The 24,658-nt window shown below is 28.7% G+C and overlaps 8 protein-coding genes and 1 long non-coding RNA gene across 10 annotated transcripts; 6 read left to right on the forward strand and 3 right to left on the reverse strand.

The window, feature by feature from the left end:
* The first annotated feature begins 1,562 nt into the window (after positions 1-1,562).
* On the forward strand, positions 1,563-5,785 carry LOC124425337 (kinesin-like protein KIF3A). Its single transcript, XM_046965566.1, has 9 exons — positions 1,563-1,783; positions 2,167-2,585; positions 2,654-2,844; positions 2,929-3,068; positions 3,137-3,334; positions 3,424-3,812; positions 3,871-4,288; positions 4,378-4,503; positions 4,577-5,785. Exons 1-9 carry the CDS (start codon positions 1,769-1,771, stop codon positions 4,712-4,714), a joined length of 2,034 nt encoding a protein of 677 aa, XP_046821522.1. The 5' UTR covers positions 1,563-1,768; the 3' UTR covers positions 4,715-5,785.
* A 440-nt stretch (positions 5,786-6,225) lies between these two features.
* LOC124425338 (lysosomal Pro-X carboxypeptidase) lies at positions 6,226-8,984 on the reverse strand. The gene is made up of 7 exons (XM_046965567.1): positions 8,386-8,984; positions 8,138-8,278; positions 7,770-8,050; positions 7,300-7,457; positions 7,041-7,213; positions 6,585-6,934; positions 6,226-6,522 (listed from the first exon to the last, which is right to left on the reverse strand). The coding sequence occupies exons 1-7, from the start codon at positions 8,554-8,556 to the stop codon at positions 6,300-6,302; spliced, it is 1,497 nt and encodes a 498-aa protein (XP_046821523.1). The 5' UTR covers positions 8,557-8,984; the 3' UTR covers positions 6,226-6,299.
* Positions 8,985-9,206: 222 nt separating this feature from the next.
* On the reverse strand, positions 9,207-9,650 carry LOC124425341 (histone H4). Its single transcript, XM_046965571.1, has one exon. It carries the CDS (start codon positions 9,557-9,559, stop codon positions 9,248-9,250), a length of 312 nt encoding a protein of 103 aa, XP_046821527.1. The 5' UTR covers positions 9,560-9,650; the 3' UTR covers positions 9,207-9,247.
* Positions 9,651-9,756: 106 nt separating this feature from the next.
* On the forward strand, positions 9,757-10,318 carry LOC124425339 (histone H3). The gene has a single exon (XM_046965569.1). It carries the CDS (start codon positions 9,853-9,855, stop codon positions 10,261-10,263), a length of 411 nt encoding a protein of 136 aa, XP_046821525.1. The 5' UTR covers positions 9,757-9,852; the 3' UTR covers positions 10,264-10,318.
* Positions 10,319-12,567: 2,249 nt separating this feature from the next.
* On the forward strand, positions 12,568-13,114 carry LOC124425340 (histone H2B-like). Its single transcript, XM_046965570.1, has one exon. The coding sequence runs from the start codon at positions 12,677-12,679 to the stop codon at positions 13,034-13,036; it is 360 nt and encodes a 119-aa protein (XP_046821526.1). The 5' UTR covers positions 12,568-12,676; the 3' UTR covers positions 13,037-13,114.
* A 1,039-nt stretch (positions 13,115-14,153) lies between these two features.
* Positions 14,154-16,634, forward strand: LOC124425440 (outer dense fiber protein 3-like). 2 transcript variants are annotated; one of them, XM_046965769.1, is made up of 5 exons: positions 14,154-14,824; positions 14,897-14,983; positions 15,585-15,797; positions 15,893-16,097; positions 16,278-16,634. In XM_046965769.1, exons 1-5 carry the CDS (start codon positions 14,398-14,400, stop codon positions 16,534-16,536), a joined length of 1,191 nt encoding a protein of 396 aa, XP_046821725.1. In that variant the 5' UTR covers positions 14,154-14,397; the 3' UTR covers positions 16,537-16,634. The 2 variants fall into 2 exon arrangements, with proteins under 2 accessions (XP_046821725.1, XP_046821726.1); XM_046965770.1 differs by lacking the exon at positions 15,585-15,797 and having other exon boundaries at positions 14,156-14,824.
* LOC124425444 lies at positions 15,588-20,171 on the reverse strand. The gene is made up of 4 exons (XR_006942508.1): positions 19,768-20,171; positions 19,052-19,201; positions 18,531-18,591; positions 15,588-15,717 (listed from the first exon to the last, which is right to left on the reverse strand). It is a non-coding gene; the product is annotated as an uncharacterized LOC124425444 (long non-coding RNA).
* On the forward strand, positions 16,799-17,982 carry LOC124425442 (outer dense fiber protein 3-like). The gene is made up of 4 exons (XM_046965773.1): positions 16,799-17,022; positions 17,104-17,298; positions 17,402-17,555; positions 17,622-17,982. Exons 1-4 carry the CDS (start codon positions 16,932-16,934, stop codon positions 17,869-17,871), a joined length of 690 nt encoding a protein of 229 aa, XP_046821729.1. The 5' UTR covers positions 16,799-16,931; the 3' UTR covers positions 17,872-17,982.
* Positions 20,172-22,823: 2,652 nt separating the features above from the next.
* On the forward strand, positions 22,824-24,657 carry LOC124425441 (28S ribosomal protein S29, mitochondrial). The gene is made up of 6 exons (XM_046965772.1): positions 22,824-22,983; positions 23,090-23,428; positions 23,522-23,614; positions 23,706-23,842; positions 23,902-24,249; positions 24,393-24,657. Exons 1-6 carry the CDS (start codon positions 22,968-22,970, stop codon positions 24,627-24,629), a joined length of 1,170 nt encoding a protein of 389 aa, XP_046821728.1. The 5' UTR covers positions 22,824-22,967; the 3' UTR covers positions 24,630-24,657.
* Position 24,658: the final 1 nt, after the last annotated feature.

The raw sequence follows: 24,658 nt of genomic DNA on the forward strand, positions 1-24,658 counted from the left end.
TCTAATCACGAGATACTTACTTAAGCTTTAAGGTTTTCATTTCTCCTTGTACTCAGTACTCAAGTAGCACTAATGAAACGTTTCATGAATATACATGATGCACTACTAAGAAGGAAGTATTCTCTATCTTCGGAAGGGGTTGACGAAGTTACGGAAATACTGTCAGAAGCCATAAGAATTAAGAGAATATGAAACGGTTGTGGTGGCATGGTTCAATGCATTTGCTTTCCATTCACACATTTTTTTATATATTCTGTATAAAACAAGAAACACATCGAAATTATGTATATCAGAAAATATTCATTAAATCAAATTGAATTTGATCGATTTACCTACCGTTTTCTTAATGTCAATTAATTGTTTTCTTTTCCTTTATCTTTTCCGCTACGATTTTGATCGTAGAATGATTAATTCAATCTTGAATATATCACTAAAATCGATACTACTAACAGAGAAATGAAATTGAGGAACAAATTTCGTTTTATTCCAAAATGGAGAAATAAAATTGTAGCCGAATGTCTCAAATTTATAGAAGTTAAAAAATTAAGATGAAATAAAATAAAAATGAATTATACCAAAGAACATCGATCTCACCTTTCGCGCGTTATTCCGATAGAAAAAATAAAAAAAAAAAGAAGAAAAAGAACAAGGTCGTGTCTTTTAGTTAACAACGAGACGTGAATGATCCAACAACAAGTAACGTTGCACGTTAGTTGGGGTTCGCAATATCCTTCTGTAGTCCCATGGAAGCATAGTGTTCTCGTTCATGGGGAATGTATTGTTGCCATCGTCAGCTGCACCGCTTCAAACGAGCACGTCGAAGCTAACAGGGGAAGGGGGTTGCCTTGTACTGCGTAGAAGAAACAGGAAAGGGGAGGAAAGAAAGAGAGAGAAAAACAGAGAAAAAGAGAATGAAAGAGAGAGAGAGAGAGAGAAATAGGGAGAGTGTAAGAGAAAGAAAAAGAGGGTTTGTGCTCCCCATTGTCCTGGGTGTGTCTGCATACTAGTTTCACTCGATTATAATTGCCTCTATAAATTGGGTATCATCGATGTTATTCGTTAATTATTACGAACTTAATAAGTAACGAAAATTGTTATAAAAGTAAAGAGATTACATTTGGATTTGTTTATATAATGTAATGTAATGTAATCATTCAATCAAAATAGTTAACAATCTGTATCTCGTGATAGTTATAGATCCTTCAGGAAGAATAATACCATTTTGATATTTGCATTGGAAAGCATATTTTATAACAGCCTGAAAATAATAAACAAAAAAGTTTATCGTTAAAGTTTGCATTTTTAATAAAATCAATTTAAATTTAAAATGAAAAAATTTTTCATTGAAAGGGGTATAAGATGATCGAAAAATACATTGAATGCCACGTGTCCTTTAATCAAAGAATCTTGAATTATACGATTGATTAAATCGATTTATTCCTTAATTCTTTAAACTCTCGAATATATATTTCTTTCATTATTTTTATTATCTCTTTCTTTCTCTTTTTTTTTTATTTTTAATATATCATTCAAATAAAATGAGCGATATAACAATCTAGGGGATTCAGTGTTTTCTCTAGGAATTTACAGCATGACGTCATCTGTCATGCGTATATTCGCGGCTCTGTAACCACACAGATCGATCCATTTGTTTACGGAGGTTGTCTGCTAGTCTTTTCGCTTAGTCCGTCGGTGTTTTGAGAATAAAGTACCATGCTTTAAATTGTTCTTTTTATGTAATCATTCCACGTAAATCAACCGTACTGCAATGACGGGAACGGGAGTTAGTATATTTCTTCATAATGCACATATACGTATTAATAATAATGAATATTCTCAGCTAGAGATAATTGCGTTTGTCGTTTGACGTTTGTCGCGTCAAAATTTGACAGCAGTGATATTCTCGAATCTGGCTGGAAAAAGACAAAAGATGATAAATATAACTGATCAATTAATATTTACACACACATTCCTAAGTTTTATATATAAGTTTATTTTTTCTTTTTTTATTTTTCTTTTTTTATTTCTTTTTTAATATTAAAAATATTAAATTATATTATGTCTTACCTATTACCAAATTTATTTTCTCATAAATGTCACATTCTTTGTGATATTTTTTTGTGCTATAATATATAATTTATATAATATACAATTTTTTTTTTTCAGGATAATATCACAGAATTAGGAGAGATAGAAAATGTCAGAGTTGTTGTTCGTGTTCGACCATTAAATGGAAAGGAGTTGGACGGACACTGCAAAAATATTATACAAGTGGACGCGTTAAACAGTGAAATAACTATCGAAAATCCAAATGCACTTCAAGGTGAACCACCAAAAGTTTTCTCCTTTGATGCTGTCTTTGACACAGATTCTACTCAAGTTGATATTTATAATGAAACTGCAAGACCTATCGTTGATAAAGTTTTACAAGGATATAATGGAACTATACTTGCATATGGTCAAACTGGTACCGGTAAAACATATACTATGTCAGGTGCAAAAACTCCTCCTCAGCTTAGAGGTGTTATCCCAAATACCTTTGCACATATATTTGGACACATAGCTAAAGCAGATGAAAATCAAAAGTAAGTTAAATCATAAAATGTTTGCATGCATAATAGTATTCAATATATTACAGTATCTGTATTTACAGATTCCTTGTACGTGCAACATATTTGGAAATTTATAATGAAGAAGTAAGAGATCTTCTCGGTAAGGATCAAACCAGTCGATTAGAGGTCAAAGAACGACCAGACATTGGAGTATTTGTAAAGGATCTTAGTGGTTATGTCGTAAATAATGCAGATGATTTAGATCGTATCATGTCACTTGGCAATAAAAATCGTGAGTGTGATGTTTCTCAACTGAAAAATAAAACATTAAAATATGAATAAAACATTACAACAAAATGGAAATATTTTTTTGTAGGTGTCGTAGGAGCAACTGCCATGAATGTCTCTAGCTCTAGATCTCATGCTATATTTACAATAACAGTTGAATCTAGTCAACTTGGTGAAGATGGAGAACAACATGTTAAAATGGGAAAACTTCATTTAGTGGATTTAGCTGTACATAACTTTTATAATTGATCTAATATCTTGTTAAGAAAATATATAATAATGCAATTATATTGTAGGGTTCTGAAAGACAAAGTAAAACAAAAGCAAGTGGAGTAAGACTTAGAGAAGCTACCAAAATTAATTTATCATTATCAACATTGGGTAATGTAATATCTGCTCTTGTTGATGGGCAAAGCTCTCATGTGCCTTACAGAAATTCAAAGTTGACAAGATTACTTCAGGACTCTTTGGGTGGTAATTCTAAAACGTTGATGGTATGTATTTATTAATTGTTTCACTTAAAATAAATGAAAAATTCCATATAACATTATACATGTGAAAATCTAATTCTGTAATTCTTTAGTGTGCGAATGTAAGCCCTGCTGATATAAATTATGATGAAACGATAAGCACACTACGTTACGCTAATCGTGCCAAGAATATAAAAAATAGAGCAAGAATAAATGAAGATCCTAAAGATGCTTTACTTCGTCAATTTCAAGTTGAGATTGAACAGTTACGAAAACAGCTTGAAGAAAATGGAACAGAAATATCAGAAACAGAATCTGAAACGGAAGATTCAGAAGACACAGGAGAACCGCGACGTGAGAAAAAAGCAAAACACAGAAGAAGTCAAATGTTAACAATGGAAGAATTAGGTGACAGAGATGTAAATACAGAAAAAGTAGATAAAGCAGAAAGAGATGACAAAAGTCCAGATGATAAAGATGTTATCGAATTAAAAAGGACACAGTAAGTATAGAAAAGGCATAGAATAATGTACTAGCTAATGAAAATTTCTATTTTATAGAAGTGAAAAAGAAGCCTTAAGAGAAAAAATGCAGAATTTACAAAATAAGATATTGGTCGGTGGTGAAAATTTATTAGAAAAAGCTGAAGCTCAGGAGCAATTATTAGCTGCTGCAGCTATTGAGCTTGACCAACGTAAAAGTCGAGAAGAACAATTAAAGAAAGCTATAGAAGAAAAAGAAGCAGAACGTATCGATATAGAAGAAAAGTATTCCTCTTTACAGGAGGAAGCAGCTGGAAAAACTAAAAAATTAACTAGAGTTTATACAATGCTAATGTCTGTTAAAGCTGAGTTGTCTGATTTACAACAGGAGCACCAAAGAGAAATGGAAGGTCTTTTAGAAGGAGTTAGAGGTATTGGAAGAGAATTACAACTTCAAGAATTAATTGTGAATAATTATATACCTTTGCAGTATCAAGTATGTATATATAATGTTATAAATACAAAATATATAATAATTGAAAGGTATAAGTAATTATTTTAATGAGTTGATTTTATATATCACAGACTATGATTGAAAGATATGTTCATTGGAACGATGATATCGGCGAATGGCAATTAAAGTGTGTAGCATATACCGGTAATAATATGAGGAAAGCACAAGTAATACCACCTATTGGAAATAACAGAGATGTAAATTGTTTAATGATATTTCTTATTACAATTGTTTTGGATGTTTTATCTAAATTTATTTTTATTTTTATAGCAAATTCAACCAGATATGTCAAATATATATCTTACATATAATACAAGAACAGATAGTACATTCATACAACCGAAAAAGGTGAGAAGTCGCTCGGGTGTACCACGACCAACTACAGCTCATCGACGTATACCACATTAAAAGAATATTAGGTTGTGAAATAATAATAACTATATTTCAAATCTTACTTAGCCTTTCTAAAATACTTTTTGTAATAAGTAGTAGTGATTTTATTTATTTATTTTTTATTAAATGTGATAATTTCTAATGAGGACTTATGCACATTGTAGCACATATATATGAGGTGGCTTTTCAACTTAATCAGAGGTATTGCTATATAGAATACATGAAAAGAGTCATCTCAATGTGTGCTTCATGCAATAGTACAGTGATATTCTTATGTATTATTATAATTATACTTTTCTTCAAATTATTTTTGAAGAATTATTTTGAAGAATTTTTTATCAAATTTATTGATAAATGCATAATGAATATTTTTTTAAATATTCTTTTACAAATTAACATTAAAATTTTTTATTAGAATATGATATTAATGATCAAACACATTCTATATTATCCCTTGTTATTTCTATACATTTTTTCAATTTTAATTAACTTTTTTTAAATTTTTGTATGTACATCAATTGTAAGTATAAAATTGTTACATATTTCTTCTGTGATGCAATCTACATTGCAAGATGCAGACCAAATAATGAAACGTAAATGAGTACTGAATTCAATATATGCAATATCTTTCCCTTTTATTATAGTATTTGACACAGTTAATTTCCAAAAGAAAAATAATTATAGAGAAGAAAAGTATGTACCATACAGTACCTGTGTTATTAGAAATAAAAACTAAAATATCATGCCTCAAAGGCAAGTAGGATATTTGATGCATGTCAAGATATTTAAGAACAGCTAAAAAATTTATTACATGTTTTTACATTATCATCATATAGAGATTTTGATAAACAACACGTCTTGATAAAGTCTGCGTGTATGTGAAAAATACTCTGAGACATATTAATCCCACAATACCAAGATTTCATTGTAAACTTGATGCAGATTCTTATTAATTTATTAATTTAATGTATAAAGTTGTCTCTTGTCCCTGTGTCTTAATCAATCAATGTTCATCTCTGTCTTAATATAATGTATCGTATAAAACCATTGGATAAAAATAATATAATTATAGCAAAGCTCTAACAAGTAATATATATTTTTGATCGAACAAAAAAAAATATACTGATAGCGAATAAGAAATAATAACGCGAATAGAAATAAAAAAAGAAAAATTATAGAGCCATTCAATTATCAAACCTGAATTGTCAATGCTTTAAGACACTAACTAGATTTATTCTTACATACTTTTTATGCTCTTTGATCTTTTGTAGTTACTTATGATGCATTTATTAAGTACTGTGATAAAGAAACGCTTATATTATTTTGAATGTTTTTTTTTGCACTTTATTTACAAATAATATAAGAATCACAACAACTAGACTTTAACAATTATAATTATCTGCGTATGCTGCCTTTGTATTTATAATTTGAAAAATAAAATTTAATGATGACAAGTATATATACATATATACATATATACATATATATATATATATATATATATATATATATATATATATATATATATATATATTTATAATTTATTTCATAAAGCCACTCGCAATAAAATAGTATTAAAAAGAAAAGAAAAATTATATAATTATGTTACCAGTATTCTATATATCTGTTGCTTGTATTGCTTGATCCACCGTTTTATATAATAACGATGATATTTTCTTGCTAGTATAACACTATAAGGATCTCTAGGATCACTACCTCTTAAGTCAATGTGATGAGCACCTTCTGGAATAATCACAGCAGTTGCAGAAGAAGACAAATTCCATAACACACCACCACCTGACCATGGATCCAATAATCCGTTGCTAAATAAAAAGTGATTAGTTTCTTGTATAGATTAATTACACTATTTAACCATTAAATTTACCTAAAGACAATATTGGTCGCTGTTGAAAGATCATTACACCCATATTCTTTACAAACCATGTATGGATCAGAATGTATACCACATTTTTTAAAACAATCCTCGCTTATCTTTTTAATATCCCAAGGTTCAAATCGAAACATGTCATTCACTCCGTCACTACAAATATTTATTAATATTTCGCTACATGCTTGATAAACCCAAGCCTGTGCATCTAAGTTTCCTGAAGCGTCTTTTGTATCTGTGCAATTTATTTGGCCAGTATAATTTGTGAAAATATTTAACGCTTTATACAATGCTGTTAACAGCGGTTTTCCAGTTAGGGTCTTATTTGATAAATGACTACAGAAAACCTGGAAAGAAGGTAGAAGCAGAAAATTAATATCATAATATTAATCTATGCCTTATATTTTTTGTCAGATCATTTTTGTAATCACTGCCATAAATATCTCTTCTTACTTTAACAGGATTAGCAGGTAATGGTACTATAAAATTGGTTTCATACGGATAATTAACCATTGCAATAGTTCCATAAACATCTTCCAAGAAAGCCAGTAATTCTTCAACGTGTGTTGAATTTGTAAGCGGATGACATAATTTCCAGTTTTCTGACAACCATTTCTTGCCCTCGTCTGTTAATAAAAACATGAAGCCATAATTCCTTTCGACCCAAAAAAAAATAGAATAAAAAAAAGAAAAAATATCTTTATCAGCTTACCGTTCGATGTGAGATTCTTTATTACATTCCATGATCTTCGTATTAATTTCGGACATGTATCATGTACCGCACGATAACTCGATGTTGTTATACGTGCAAAAGATTCGCAAGAAGAGACACCAGTAAATTGCAAAATCGGAGCTGATGCTGCAATGGCTCTGTAAATACATACATATGCATTTATATACAGTTAATGTGACTAAAAAATTTTTCGTAAAAACTAATGAATAATTTCTAAAACTAAATGCTTATAACGAAAGGATAATAAGAAACTTTACTTTTTCATTAATGCAATAAACGCAATCCTTCGGTTACAAATTACAAATAAAATTTTTACGTTAATCGTAAGATTTTACCGTGAAAGAATTATCTCTATGAGGTTTACAAGGTAAGATAATGTTTTAGAAAATATTGTTCCTCTATCTAAAGTAAATATGAAACATTTTCTTGTTATTTCTTTGATAGCATACCCTTGGACAATGTGCGGATATTTCATACGCATCCATGCACTAAGCATACCGCCATAAGAACCACCGAAGACAATAACAGGACTATGCTTTCTAATCTCATTTGATCTCAAATATTCGATTAGATCGACATAATCCGCGATGGCTTGTTGCGACGTCAAATATCCCGAATGTGCAGGATCAACCAGAGATTTATTTCCAAATGGCATTGACTTCCCATAATATCGATGTTCGGCAAAAATTACCATAGCACCGAATTCGGGTGCTATTTCCCACATAAAACCCTAAAAGAAAAAAGAAAACATTTTTTGTCAATTTTGTCAAAAAAAGAAAAACAAGATCGATCGAGAAATATAAGGTATCATAATTACAGTATTTTCGGCGAATACTTCTATATCACCTTCATTTCCTGTATAAAAGAAAATAGGTGCATTGTTCCCCTGTCGCCATGTATCATTCACGAGATATCTGATATTAAATTTATCTGTCACAGCAAAGCTAAAATGATCTACCTGCGAAACGTATAAAAAATGAATATATATATATTTTTTTTTCTCGTTGAAAATACATATCCAATAATTTATCTGTATACAAAATTAATTGATAATTCATCACTTACCGGGACTTCGAACGTTTTAATCTCGTATTTATATTTCGCGCCATTTTCATTAATATGATTTCGTTTTTTCATTTGCGCTATGTGAAATCGATTCAATAATTTTAACTGTAACGCCGATGGCGATAGGAAAAATATTATCACGGAAAATATTAGGATGCATTTCTGCTTCATTATGATAACTACTGTTCACGATGCAACTTGGAATGCGACTGATTCGATTTGATACGAATTTATAAAATGCATGAGTCTCATTTACATACACTGTCTTGAAAAATTACGATCTCTTCGTTCACGCACTGTTCATGGATAATTGAAAATTAAATTATACGATATTAGTGAAGTGAACTTTGAATATTTATTATCAACGGCAACAGTTGATATTAATATCTTTAGATATATATTTTTACATTTCTTATAATTAAATCAAGAAAAATAAACGTAATAAGTTCTGCACGCGTCAGCACCATCTGCAGGAAGGGCGCTCGAAGGTTATCGAACAATCGACGACCTAATATACTCATCGATATGTAGACGCGTTAGAAGAACGTGAATCCGATCTAATAAAATAATGTGACAAATTCGGAATAAAATACTTTTTTTCATTTTCATTTATATATATATATATGTATATATGACAAATGTGATACGAAATAATTAAATTATACCGAATGTACAGCATTAAAACAAATGAATGCAAAATCAAATTTACAATTAAAACTACGTTTCTATATAAAAAAAGAAAAAATAGTCATCAATGTAATTTTTCAAATGGTTTTAACATTATGAAACGATATATTGTTTTTCCTTTTGTAAAATAAATCTGTGGCCCTGAAAAGGGCCGATTGAACGAACAATTTTCTTTTTAACCTCCAAATCCGTAAAGAGTTCTGCCTTGTCTTTTCAAAGCATAAACGACGTCCATGGCGGTGACGGTTTTTCTTTTAGCGTGTTCAGTGTACGTTACAGCATCACGAATGACGTTTTCAAGGAAAACTTTAAGAACACCGCGTGTTTCTTCGTATATCAGACCTGAGATACGTTTTACACCACCACGTCGAGCCAATCGACGAATAGCTGGTTTAGTAATACCTTGAATGTTATCACGCAGAACCTTTCTATGACGCTTTGCTCCTCCCTTTCCCAATCCTTTTCCTCCCTTACCACGGCCAGTCATGATTAATTGATTTTTATTCGCAAAGAAAGAGAACTAGACAAAAACGATCACACAACGCCAAAGCTTATAACTTGAATACGTTGCTCGAGCAGAAGCGTCGCTTTTTATAGATCAAGTTTGCACTATACCCCCACTAGTCTACCATGAACCAATCAGAAATAAGACACTTTGAAGATAGATATATATATACGGAGACTTTCTCCTTTGCAATATCATATTCCTCTTTTGCACTTTGTTCACGTTGACGTAGTACTCCATCTTCTATTCGTTTTTTGTATATTACATTTTTGAAGATGGCTCGTACCAAACAGACTGCTCGTAAATCGACTGGTGGAAAAGCTCCACGAAAACAATTGGCTACTAAAGCTGCTCGTAAAAGTGCACCCGCTACAGGGGGGGTTAAAAAGCCTCATCGTTATCGTCCAGGCACCGTTGCACTTCGTGAAATACGTAGATATCAGAAAAGTACCGAATTATTGATCCGAAAGTTACCATTCCAACGGCTCGTTCGTGAAATAGCTCAAGATTTTAAAACCGATCTTCGTTTTCAAAGTTCTGCTGTAATGGCTTTACAAGAAGCGAGCGAGGCGTATCTTGTTGGTTTATTCGAAGATACCAATCTTTGTGCTATCCATGCCAAACGTGTTACAATAATGCCAAAGGATATTCAATTGGCTAGAAGAATTCGAGGAGAGAGAGCTTAAATACCAAGTCCTCCCTTCCTCACCACCAAAAAAACGGCCCTTATTAGGGCCCAAATTAATTAAATTACATAGGAAGAACTTTACGGTATTAACTATCACATATCATATAGTAATATTTAAGTAATATTGCAGATTTTATTTAACTAGTTATGAATATTAATATTTATTTATTTTTTTTTTTTTGCAATATTAAATTTTTGTCAGTCTCTATGACAAAATTTTGTAAATCATAAAGAGATTTGAAAAATTTATATAATAATTTACTATAATAATCTATAAGATTACGAATATCAATAAATACATATGTACTTAACCTCTTTAGATATACAGTACATAAATATAGCATAAAAAGCTTAATAAAAGTATTCTTTTATTACAGCGTGTTTCAACAAATAAATGAAATGTATTTTGTACTTGATAAAAAAGTAAATTTTTCTTTTATGTTACATTTTTATATTTTATCTTTTATTTATGTAATACGTGACAGACGTAATTATTTCCCGCCAAATTGATATCTTTACATACGATGTAAAAACTTTAGGATGTAAAAAAGATTAAAAGAACGTCGATAATGCAAGAATGAAGCTATATAAAATAAATATAATCGTTATTTAAATATTATAAAAAAAAATATGGGAATCGACAAATTTTGCAAAATATTAATAAATGTTTGCCTTTATTTACTGTTAATTTAAAATTCTATAATTATAATGAATTTTATAAAATTCAAATTCAAGAATTCAAAAGATAAATATCAGAATAATAAATACATGTGTATAGAGATGGTCATTACAAAACAAAGAAATGAATTGAACGTAAACCTAACCTTAATTATGACAAAATTCTATAGCAATAAAATAATTGAATTTAAATCTAATACTTTAATATAATTTATTTAATTTTAATTTAATACCATTATAAAAGATATATGTTTTCTCAGTTCCTTATATACATTGTATATTACTACTTATTAAATACAAGCAAAACGAAAATATCTTACTACTAATTAATAACTTGATATCGTAACATGTTTCAAATAAAAGGGATAAACTTTGAATTTTAATCAACCATAATCGTAAACGTAAACATGGGTGAGTTTGTTTCTTTGTAAAAATTATTATATAGCATTGCTGTAACAAGTAAACTTTCTCTTATCGATTATTGATATTCTTTGATACTTTATAATATTTAAGTTCACCTTTCTAAACAATTGTAACACAAAATATTGACTTATTCAATTTCTTATCTTTGTGAATGGTAAGTTGAAGATGTAACGAGATAGTTCTAGTTCTTTTTTTATCTCAAATAATATTTCCTGCTAATTTCAACACTTCCGTCGTGAGATATTCCATAAAGGGTTTCAAGTAAATCCGATAACTGAACACTAATTTGTTCGGCATAAATTCAATCTTTTTTTATGAAAGCCTATTAATATATGACCAACAGAAAATTCAAGAACTGCTTATTGTAGAATGTAACTTTACCTTTCCTTTTGCTTTGACTTCTTTGCTACGTTTCAGACATCTGCTATATATTGGTTTGATTAAAAAATTCTTTCGGTTTTCTATATAAAAGTAAAAGATACATTTTTCATTTTCCAGATAATCTCATAATTACCATAAACTTTGTATCTTTCTAAGAAAAAAACTGTACCAGATATCTTTTGTATTGTCCCAAGGAATTGTAAGAGATATAAAAAATAAAACAAAAGAGAATTAAAAATTTTTATGACTCAAATTTTAAAGGAATAAACGTAATGAATCATTCAATATTATAGCAAATAACGATTAAAAAATAATGACTTGTATTAAAAATTTGAATAACTTAAGAAAGTACTAATAAACATTTATTTTATTTTTTTTTTCTTCAACTTTCTATCTCATGTTCTTTTCCTTTATTATTTTCTTTTCTTACTATATGAAAGCACTTTTTTTTTATAGATAGCCTGAATAAGCCTACTTATTCTAGGCTAATAAAGAAAATAAAAGAAACCATAAGTCAGATTTTAGAACTTATATACATTCTTATCGATTCTTTCTTTCGTGTTTCTTTTTTTTTATAAATCAAGTAAGTAGATAAGAAAACACGTCAGAATCATCTTACCTATTCACTGTTCTTATAGATAAGGTCTATTTATCAATAGATGTACTGTATTTATGGAAATTACTTTTCTAAAGTTAATTAAGAAGCCACCACAATTTGAAATTTTATATATCATAATTGTTGCAATCGTAAACCAATGGCTTACGAGAATTTCTCTGATCCACGGTGATTGGTTCTCTATCTCTTATATACTCGTCTACTGAGCCCGTAGTACTCAAGATTTGACGAACCGTCAAAGGCGATTATTATCAGTATCTCTGTGTTATAATTTGTCAATCATTTGTAAGTTCCGTACGAAGTATTATTTAAAATGCCTTTAAAAATCAAGTCTAAAGCAGTGAAAAGTCCAAAAAGTGTAAGGAAAACTGATCAGAAAAGAAAACGAAAAAGGAAGGAAAGTTACGCAATATATATTTACAAAGTATTAAAACAAGTACATCCAGATACTGGAATTTCTAGTAGAGCCATGAGCATAATGAACAGTTTCGTAACTGATATATTTGAAAGATTAGCTGCTGAATCATCACGATTGGCAATTCACAACAAAAGAGCTACGATTAGCTCTCGAGAAATTCAAACCGCTGTACGTTTATTAATTCCTGGCGAACTTGCCAAGCATGCTGTTAGTGAAGGAACAAAAGCTGTTACCAAATATACCAGTACTACATAATACAACATTTAATTTACGAAAAAAAAAGAAGAGAAAGAAAAAGATTTACGAAAACAAATAAAAATGGCCCTTTTAAGGGCCGACAAAAATTTAATACGTTAACAATTTCTCTTAGCTATGTACTCGTTTAATATTAATTATACTCATTTTATAACAGAATAAAATTTATATATTTGGTATATTATTTTTCTCATTTTATTGTATTAAAGAAATGTAAATATAATAATTAAAATTATATAAATAATTTTTCAATATCCAATATATTAATATATTCGTACGAAACAAAGTAATTGTTTGAAAGAAGTCGCCAGGAGAGGATAGAGCGCTGATCAACGTATATTTAAAAGGTATTTAAGAAATATATGTTCGATCAACTACTCCGAAATCATAAAATTCATTCTTTTTTTGTAGAAGAACTCTTTTTAAATACTCTTCGAAAGCCAGCGAAGAACGATAAAAGAAAATATTATGATTTACACATAAAACGTATGTATGTACAACATCTTTATAAAATATTTTCCTAATTTTAGTTCTTATTAAATCAATCAATTTATTAATAGATTTCAGTTTTACTTGAAATCAATCTGTGTGTATATATATATACGTTTGAAAAAGATAAAATCTCATATTTAAAGGTCATGATTTATGTTATTATTACATGGAAACAATAAACGAGGAATAGGTATAGCGAACGAAAAAGGAAAAAAAAATAGCAATGTAATCAACAAAGTATTTTTTTTTATCAAAATCATTGTGTCATATTAACATTGAATACGTGAGATATAAATAATATGTTTAACATTACTATAATATTACACTAAATTGATAGCATATCAAACTTTATATTATATTTTTGCTGTACGTAATATTTGATTTATATATAAATATATATATATATATAAGAAAATAAAAAAGAAGTTATTTTATTTTCTTAAGGAAAGTATTTCAGATGAACAAGTCTTCTTTTTGTATGTTCATATTTTTTTTTAAATTAGGCTGACGATTACATAGTTACGGCCTTGATGTCTATTCGATCTACTTGCCATCTAGTGGTGGAACTTTGTTCTAATATCAAACATATGACATTATCGTGATTATTTATATATTTTATTTTCATTCAATAAGTGGGTATATACACACATCTATATACATATATGTATATATATATATATATAAATTAATCGAAGTTTTATCATTAAATAATGAATTAATCACGAACATTAATTTATTCAGTATTTTATTTCAAATAATTCATAATACACACAGTATACAAAGTAAACATTTTGTTATTATAAAATAATATGCATTATAAAATAATATATATATAGATATTTCGCAAATAAATTAATAACGGCACAAATATGAGTTGTCAGAAGGGAAATGCAAATCGATCTAGGCCTCAAAAATACAAAAATCAAACTGCCTTCAAGAATGATTTACATGATACTTCTCATAAAACAAAGTTTATTAATAATATCGAGGTAACCAATGTGTGTGAAAGATGTAAAAAAATAATCGAGTGGAAGATCAAATACAAGAAATATAAACCTCTTAAAGCACCAGCTAAATGCACTAAGTGCGAACAGAAAACTGTAAAGCATGCTTATCACATCATGTGCCTGTCTTGTGCAAAAAATCATCAAGTTTGTCCTAAATGTGGTGAAAAGCGTGAAATAATTGAGGGTAAACCGAGTAGAGAAGAAAGTATTAAATTAGATGCAGAATTACAGACATTGTTAAAAAAGTTACCAGAAAGGAAACGTAGAACATTTATAAGATATATGAATCGTAATTGTTAAATATATATTTCAATATTTACAGATTATACGTATGATTATATTATATATATTTTTTATTTAGGTAACACAAAAAAATCTAATCCTGAAAGTAATAGTGATGAGAAAGGAGACTTGGAAGAAAGTGATGCTGACGAAGAGAACGAAAAGAGTACAGAAAAATTATCTTTAAATAAAGAAAATATATTAGATGAACTGAAAGCTTTAGTAATTAAGGAAGGAAAAAATGATTTTAATAATGATTTTAGTGATGATTCAGAAAATGATTCAGACTCTATTATGTAAATATTTTCTATGCGAAATATATCTTTTTTGATCATAAATTGTTATACTCCAAATTAATATGTTTCATTTGTATTTTATTAATGTCTCATTATTCATTACATAATTAAAATACTACATTCTTTTTACAACACAGTTGTTGTGATAACTGATTGATAAATGACAATAATTGTTGTGAATGTAGTTATATATTAAATCTATACTAGATTCATTATAATCTTTATATGATTTATTATAATGTATCTTTATATATAAATTTTTTACTTTAATTTTTGAGAACTTTTATGAGTTTTATATCATTTTACTTTGTTTAAACTGTTTTTTAATCTAGAAAATGGAAGACGTAGAAAATAAACCAAAAGTTGATTGTCTAACCAAAGGTATATAAGGGAAATATTTATACATTGTAACAGTAACCTCATAATATTTTTTATTATACCGATATAATTAAAATGAAAATTTTAACTTAGGACCTGGACCAGTTTATAAATTACCTCCATTAGTTGGATATGTTGGACATGATCCATCTAAACATAGGGGTCCAGCATATAGTATACGGTTTCGTGTAGGATTAAGTGACAAAACCGTTGGTCCTGGTCCACGCTATAACATCAATAAATTAACAAAATTTGGATTAGATAAATCACCAGCATACACGATAGCTATTAAATATCCTGATACAAGTAAAAATATGAATTTTGCAAATATACATGTTTTGTAACCATAAGATTATATAAAACATTAAATTCTGTGACTAACTATTTATATTATTTTTTAGTTTTGAGTTTAGGACCAGGACCTGGTGCATATGCGCCTGAACAATGTCTCCCAATGAATCATAGTCGTAGAGCTCCTGCATATACCATAAAATCAAAAGGTCAACCCTTACAAATTATTGAAGGGCCTGGGCCAAATGCTTACACAATACCAACATGTATAGGCCCTAAAATACCAGATATGAGAACACAAGCTGCTTATACCATGTGTGTAAATTTTATTATTAATTTAATAATAATTTATTAAATTAAATTCAGTAACTAATATATATTAGGTTGGAAACTATGAAACGGGTGTTGAATGAAAATAAATAACTAAACAAAAACGCCCGTTTCATAGTTTCCAACCTAATGTTACTCATTTATACAATATTTTTTATTTTTCAGTGGTGCCTATTATGAACCACCATTAGAGTCTTTAGGTCCGGGTCCAGCAGCTTACGCGGATCTTAATCAAAATGTTATAAAGAAACGCAATCCAGCATATAGTCTTAAATGGCGTCATGATCTTTCTGAAGGATATATTAGTCCTGGTCCGCGTTATAATCCTACGTATAATATTGGAAGACGTGCCCCAAAATACTCCTTTGGCGTTAGACATAGTATATGTGCAGGAAATCCCATTACGAGTTTAGATGAAGATTGATTAGAAAAATATGGATGTGTTTCATTATCAAGCTTCTGTAAAAATTGTATAATAACTTTATATATTCCAATATCTTATTTAATAAATGTGGTCTTCAATCAGAGATATATATATATATATATATATATATATATATATATATATATATGCCTATATAATTATATGTACATATATATTTTCAATAATTATACACATATATACATATACATATATATATATATATATATATATATATATATATATATATATATATAAATTGATATATTGTATCGAACTATCAATTGTTTCTTTTCTCGTGTAACCAAAATGGAATTGAGATAAAAATTACAATATTTTTTGTTTTATAAATACAAAATTTCTTGTCAGATATCTAAATTTATAAGAATTTGATTACAATGCCTCCTAAGGTAGCCAAAACTGCTAATGTCGGTGGTGATACAATAGAATCTAAGAAAATTACGAATGCAGCGATTTGCGGAATACCCTGTAAGGATTCAATTTAAAGATAATATTTTATTTCTATTCCGAAGGATATACATAATGATTGCTAATTTTATGATTGAAAAGCTCCAGGACCAAAATACAAATTGAAAACGCTCGTTGGTCACGAAGATCATTGTATTTCGAAGTATCGAAATCCGGCATACACGTTTGGTATAAGACGTATGCCTGAAGACACATGTAAAGGTCCTGGACCAAAATATATGCTTCCAGAAGAAAAACTAAAAGGTTTTACTCATGGATTCTTGTTAAAAACCACAGGTAATTAATCTCATAGATATTCGAGTTTCATTACTTATAAAAAGTATAGACATATATATTATGTTATGATATTATAATAAAATTATTTATTTTGGTATTATAGATAAAACTTGTGGACCTGGTCCGAAATATTTTATACCAAGTCCTCCAAGCGGTCCTATGTTTTCTCTAGGATGGCGTACCAAATACAGAAGTGATTGCGCATCACCTGGACCTTATGACATAAAGAACATCTTTCCTGGACCAAGCTTTACCATGTAAGACTTTAATATATTTATTTTTGTCTTATTGATCATTGATTCTATATTATTTTATTTTTATAGAGGAGTACGTCTTCCGGATCTCAAATGTATTGGTGGACCAGGACCTTCTGGCATGTATACATTGGATGTGATTAAACCAAGGTCACCAATGTTTAGTTTAGGTTTTCTTCATCCCGATAAAGATATCTGTAAGAGTCCAGGACCTAAATATGATCCCAAACTATTAGATCTATCACCAAAGTTTTCTTTTGGAATGAAGCATAGTGTTTGTGCACCACCGTACATCGTCGAGTGTGACGACAAATGTTGAACGTAAAATTTATCGATCCAAGACTTTTAAAAACTGTTCCGATTATTTTTTTCCAATAGAAAACCGCCGTTCATATGAACTATCAATAAAGTCAATAATTTCAGTAAATAATATCACCATTAGATTTCATATGTATAATAAAAAAGTAAAGAATTTTGATTAAACTTATTATACTAAGAACAATAAACTACAAATACCTTCAAAATTGTCTAAGAACATTAACTCGTAAGTATTAATAAATATATTTTAAAACATAATATTGAAAGAACTTTGTAAGCATGATCATGTAAAATAGTTGGTCTTGTGTAATATAAACATATTCGGTTTTTTAATTAATTTTGACAATTATCAAGTTAGTTTTTTTTTGTATACCGACTCGTGATTATAGAAACTCTTTCTTATTAAACGTGACAGCTTATAAATTCATACTATTGATATTTTTCCGATAATTTTTAAAGTCTTTAATCTACATGAAGTACAGTAATGTAATATTTGAACAATAGTATTAACATTCGTTTAAATATTAAAATGACGGAAAGGCGCGTAAAATTTAAAATAATTTTAATATAAAATTCCTATACTTAAAAATTTTAATCTCAGTGTAGTTGATGTTGTATAATATAAACATATTCAGTTTTTTTATTGACTTTGACGATTACCGTATCAGTTCTCCTTTGTCCTCTGACGAGTAAACATCGAAAATCCCTCAGGATGCGTTTGCTGCAAGTATCAACGAATATTTAAAGTAAGTAAATTTTTATATCACACGTTTCTTCAATTTATATAGTTTCTTATTATAATAATAATACTAATAATTTTGTTGTTATTTTTTTATTTCAGAATATCATTGCAATTGCGCGCGAAGCAATGATGTAATCGAATGTTTATATCGCTAAAATAAAAATATCGCCAAGTAAAAAGTAGTGTTTATTCGTTCATGTTTCGCGATTTAAACAGCAAGTGTTTTTGCATCGACTGCGTGCAATGCAATAGTTACAATCAGTGTTTGTTTGCAAAGTTTGCTTTTTTAGCAGTCGCACAGACTGTATTTATAAAAGATAGTAAATTTTCGCGAATTAACTTCAGTGACCGTTTATTAAAAAGTAACTATCGCAGTTACTTTTAGTAATGGTTAGAATCAATGCATCATTGAAGAGGATTTTGAACAACTTCAACTTACTTTATTTTCAATCATTTACGAATCATCCACCTTCAATTTCAATCTAAATCGCGGACGAGTGTTTTGGAGCCATCGCAGAACTTCTTAAGTAGTAAGTGAATTTTTAAGATCCTCTGATCATTCAATCATGTCGAGATGAAAGGTCCGAATCTGCACCAGTGATCGGTTGTAATTAATTAGTAGAAGAGCATTAAGTGATTACGAATAAATTTCTTAGGAAATTTCCTAAGAAATTTATTCGTGAACGGTTTCTTATATTTTGATTTATTTATTAAATTAGGATAAGGTCTTCTTGTTTAAATGCGTTAATTATAATTATTTCAAATTTTGAATATTTTAATGCATTATTAAATATTTTTCTCTCTCGAAAATTCCGAAGAATCGTTATTCAGTTTCTAATAAGAAATGAGAAAGAAAACATTCGTGATGGATAGTCTCTGGATTATAAGCAAAATTATATGATTTGTTTTCTAATAATTACAGTAATCGCTTGTAAAAAGGAGTGTCTAAAGATTTTTTATTATATTTTTAAAGTTAAATTAATCAAATATTTAACCAATTTTGTTAATAAAAGAAAAGTCTCGATAGAATCATTGCTTTTGAAAGAGGAAAGTAGAGTCATTGATAAAAGACGAAGAGACTTATAGAATCACAGTTCGTAGACCCTAGAATAAATTAATCAATTTTTAGCATAAGATTTTCAACAATTAATATACTAATTCTCGTTTCTCTTCCTATGCTTTCACGCTTTTTTTCAGGGTTGCGTTAGAGTTGCGTTAGATTTATCAGTTTTCTTCCAAGTTTTAGAATAAGGGATGATTTTAATTCTTTGGCACTAACGGTAGTTATCGATTACTCTATAGTAGTAGTTAGAGCACAAAGCAAAGAAGAGGCTATATGCCGAAGAAGCCTCCACACACTGTGGCTCAAAAGGACAACTATTAGGCTATTGAGTTATTTTCGAAAGTCTTCGGAATCTTTCAAGAATGGCTCTTGATCATATTTTAATTTTATCATTTTGTCATTTAATGCTCTTATGATGATGGGTGTAGGGGTATAGATTTAAGAAACTGAGCCGACGTAACATTCCGCTTCCGGTTTCATATTGCCACGTGTACGCGAATACGATCATTTTATATTTTATACATTTTTATTATCAAAGTTGAGTCATTAATTAATTACTTTTTTTTTTAAAGTTCTATATTAAAGTCGAGTCATAGATTTTTCATTTATTCTTTTCTAATGTTAAATAAAATTCAAAATTTTATTCTAATAAAATCAAATTCCACGTTGAAGTCACAAATTTTTTATTTTTTTTCAGTGGAGACCATTAAATCTGCTCTGAATAAAGGTGCACATGGAGCTGAAGCGAACACACCAAGATATGTGCCAAGTTCTCACTTCGCCACGCGTTACGGGAAAAGAATATTTGTTTAGATTAGGATTGAAAATTTCTTATTTTCCTTTTCTCTTTTAAATTTAAATTAAATTAAATTCAGAATTTTGTTTTTCATATATATATACTTTAATAATATATATATATATATATATATATATATATATATATATATATATATATATATATATACTTTCTTTCCTTGTTTCTTTTCTTTTCTATATTATCAAATTATATTGGAATCATTAAATTAGGGCTTATAAAATTATTTTAATAACATTTAAATAATGTATGAAGTGTAACTAATGAATATTTAAACAATAGGATATTATTAGCAACAATATAAAAATTGTAAGACACGTTAAATATAAAAGAAATTAAATTTTATCTTTTAATAAATATAAACTAACATTTTACTAACATTCGAACAATGTCTGAGGTACATGAACTATATATAATTACCTTATATTTAAACACTACAACATTTTTAATAACATTCAACAAAATTATATATATATATACTATCGATTTAAAATTGGCCGCATTAAATACACATTGGCTTAGATTTTTGTACTAGAGGCAATAAATGGATCTTCAGATATAGGTTCACGTGGTGAGACCTAGATCCTTAGTATTTGCGATTTATCGAAATCTTATAGTATATAAGTACTATCGAACGAATGGTTTCATATTTCAAAAATATCTTTTCAATCTAATTCATGTTAAATAAATTTAATACATTAAACTTACGGTTTACATTGCTAATCATACTTGAAAAGATAAATGAATTGGATATACTAGAATTCTAAAATAATTTCTTAAAGAAACGCACAGCAAATTTTTTTATCCCACTTATGCTCGCCATTTTTCCTATTTATTTTTATCAACTCTTATTAATTATTATTTATAAATCTCAGGTGGGATCCATGTGTGGGATCTTTGGGATGGAACCTTGAGTCTCCTTCTTTCAGCAAGGAATATCGAGCTCAATTTCATTCATTTTTATTCTAGTTTTGCTTGATGGAATGATCTTCGAAATGTCCACTTCTTTTTCTCTTCTTTTTTTCTTTTCTTTCCTACTAAATTTTATCTCTTATTATTTTTTTTCTATCTCCTCTTTCTCCTTCTTTTTCAGACTGTATCATCGAAGACAAGGACTATTACAGAAGAGAATTATTACAGAAAAAGACCATCACAGAAAAGGACTATTACAGAAAAGAATCATCAGATGGGACTCTTAAGAGAGATCTTGGGAAGTTATCCTTCTTTCAGTAAGGAAAATTAAGCTCGATTTTGGTACATTGATTTTGGCCAGGTGGAGCAATATTCAATATGTCCACCTTTTGTTCTTCGTTTTATCGTTGTCACGTGCATGCACGTTCCAGCTCTTTTCTTTTCTTTCTCTGGCTTTCTTTTATTTTCTTTCTCCAACTCTTTTTTCTATCTCATATTTTTTTTCTTTCACTTCTTCTTTTTCAGAAATCATCGAAGGATCAATCATCAAAGATTATCAAGGGATAGATTTATCATTGATTTTTACGCGAGAATACGGAAAGAATAGAGAGAACACTCATACACGTATCCATTTTTCTAATACTCGCGTGGGTGTCCGGCCGCGATTAAAGTCTTATCATGGATTTCGTTGTATTGTATGAAATTGGGGATACTTGAACGGTGTTACCTTGTAGTGGAGTATATGTAGCTACCGATGTTACGACAGTCTTGTTAACCGTAAGCGTGAACTGACTCTCCTCCAGATAGCGTTGGAAACCAGAATTCTCGATTAGCTCATATCACCTCGGATTTTAACGTAGTCACCGTTATTCTAACACTCACGTGTATGTTCGCAGATGCGGATTTTAGAATAGTTAGCCTGTAGGTTTTTACATGCAGCAATTTTCAGACTTGGTTCGATAGATAGTGCTTGCAATATATTAATATCTAAATCTAAATTATATGACGGAAGTTATATCGGGCGAATGGTTGCATATTTCAAGGCGTTTCAATGGTGTTTTCAAACTAATTCTGATTAACTATTAAATTATTTACATTTTATTTTGTTAATCATATTTTCGTAGATGAATATTGTAGATTAGATAGAATTCTAATATATTTAGTTAGAGAAAGACTCTGAAAAATTTATTTTTTTATTATTTTTATATATTCTAACTGATTCTCATTTATTATCATTTATCATCTCAGATATATTCATCGTTAATTGAATAATAAAATGAATAATAAAAATGTCTATAAATATCAGTAAATTTCAAATTTGAAGTCAAGTTTATATATCGATCTATGAAGCACGAGATGGCGTTGATAGTCATATGCCATAAAATAATTTTTGGTTATATCTCACTATTAATCTTATACCACTGAGAATATTCTTCTTAATATATAACTTATGATTATTTTGCTGTAAAAGAGAAAAATATGTTACAGTATTAATTTTAGTATGAAAACTTGAACATATTTGTCGATATATTAAACAATTGTATATTTAAATAGAATATTGCAAATATGTCATTAACATCTCGTGAGTTTTATTTTTATTCAGAATATCTTAATATTCTAATGATTGTTTATGTAAATTTTATTGGTTATGTCATATGTATGGATTATAATATTTAAGACATTTTTAGGATTATTATTACAATATTCATATCGATTAAGATGGCAAAAACAATATAGTACTTTGGTGAATGTATTTCCAAAGGATATAATAGATGAACAATTTCAGAGTTTTCGTACAATAGAATCAAATCCGGTAAATCATAATGAACAACATTTGAATAGAATATATACAATACCAAGCCATATAGTCAAGACACTTTATCAAAATATTGGAATTCCAAAAAATTTTCTTACTCTTTCTACTGCTTTCAATGAATGTTCTCTATTAGTTAGAAATCCTGCCTTAGAAGTAATATCATATCTTGAACAAGCAGATTATAATAGACCTATAAACAAATATGTATTATGTATCCTTTCATTAATTTTTTACTTTAGAAAGTATTCTATCTAAAATATATATATATATAAAAATGATGACATTTCTTTAACCGCACATATAGATGGAAAATTTGGTACAGGAAAATCAATGACATTAATGCACATATTACATTATGCTTTTATAAAGCAGATGATAATAGTACATGTGCCTTCACGTATGTAAAGTTATCATAATAATTATTTCACGTTTTATATTGTTCATATTATTTTATATCCATTAAATGACATATGTTTTATAAATTTTAGCTAACATTTGGTTTCGATTCCCAAAAGAAATTGCGAATTTGTATAAAAGTCCAGATATCATAGACTTACCAATTGATGCAGGGAAATGGTTATTATATTTTAAAAGTCAGAATAATGATCTTCTATCAAAACTTGATGTAAGTATTTACAAATGTTCATTTATAGAAATTTTATAATAATAAAAGTCGTGTTATAGCTTAAAATATCGAGAGATTATCAATGGAATATAAGAGAGAAAGCATCTAATGGTACTTCATTGTTAGAAATGATAGAGTTTGGTATAAATAGAGTAAGATATGCATCCAGTGTAATAGATGCATTATTGATGGAATTAAAAGAAGCTAGCATTGCAGGAAAGTGTAAAGTTTTAACAGCTGTAGATGGTTATAATGCGTTTTGGTCAGATCAGACTGGAATACGCAATGATGCTAAAGTATGGGTCAACCCTCGACAAATATCATTAACTTTATCATTTCTAAATTTTATAAAAGCTGATTGGTGCAATGGAGCTGCCGTTTTAACATTAGATGCTAAAGCATGCAAGGTAATAATATGGAATAAAATCAATTATTTAAAATTTGAATTTCTATTTACAAACTATATTTCTATTTATAAAACAATTCTATGTCTGTAATGTGCCTTTGCTTGTAACATTGATAACGATTGTATTATCATAATTGCCTTTAGGATAGAAGAGAATCTGACCATCCTAGATACTTGCTTGGTAAAGATGGCTTTGAATGTTTAGATCCTTTTATACCTATTTTATTAGAAAATTACAATAAAGCTGAATTTGAATCATTAATGGAATATTACAAGGAGCGAAAATGGATTAGGGATATTGATGCAGATGGATTAGCAGAAATATGGGCATTGACTATTGGTCATCCACTCGAAATAAGGCAAATTTGTAAATCCTTATAAAAATATTTTAAATAAAGTAAACAAAGAAT

This window comes from Vespa crabro, chromosome 7, assembly GCF_910589235.1.
Source record: "Vespa crabro chromosome 7, iyVesCrab1.2, whole genome shotgun sequence".
In the NCBI taxonomy this organism is placed as follows: Eukaryota; Metazoa; Arthropoda; class Insecta; order Hymenoptera; family Vespidae; genus Vespa; species Vespa crabro.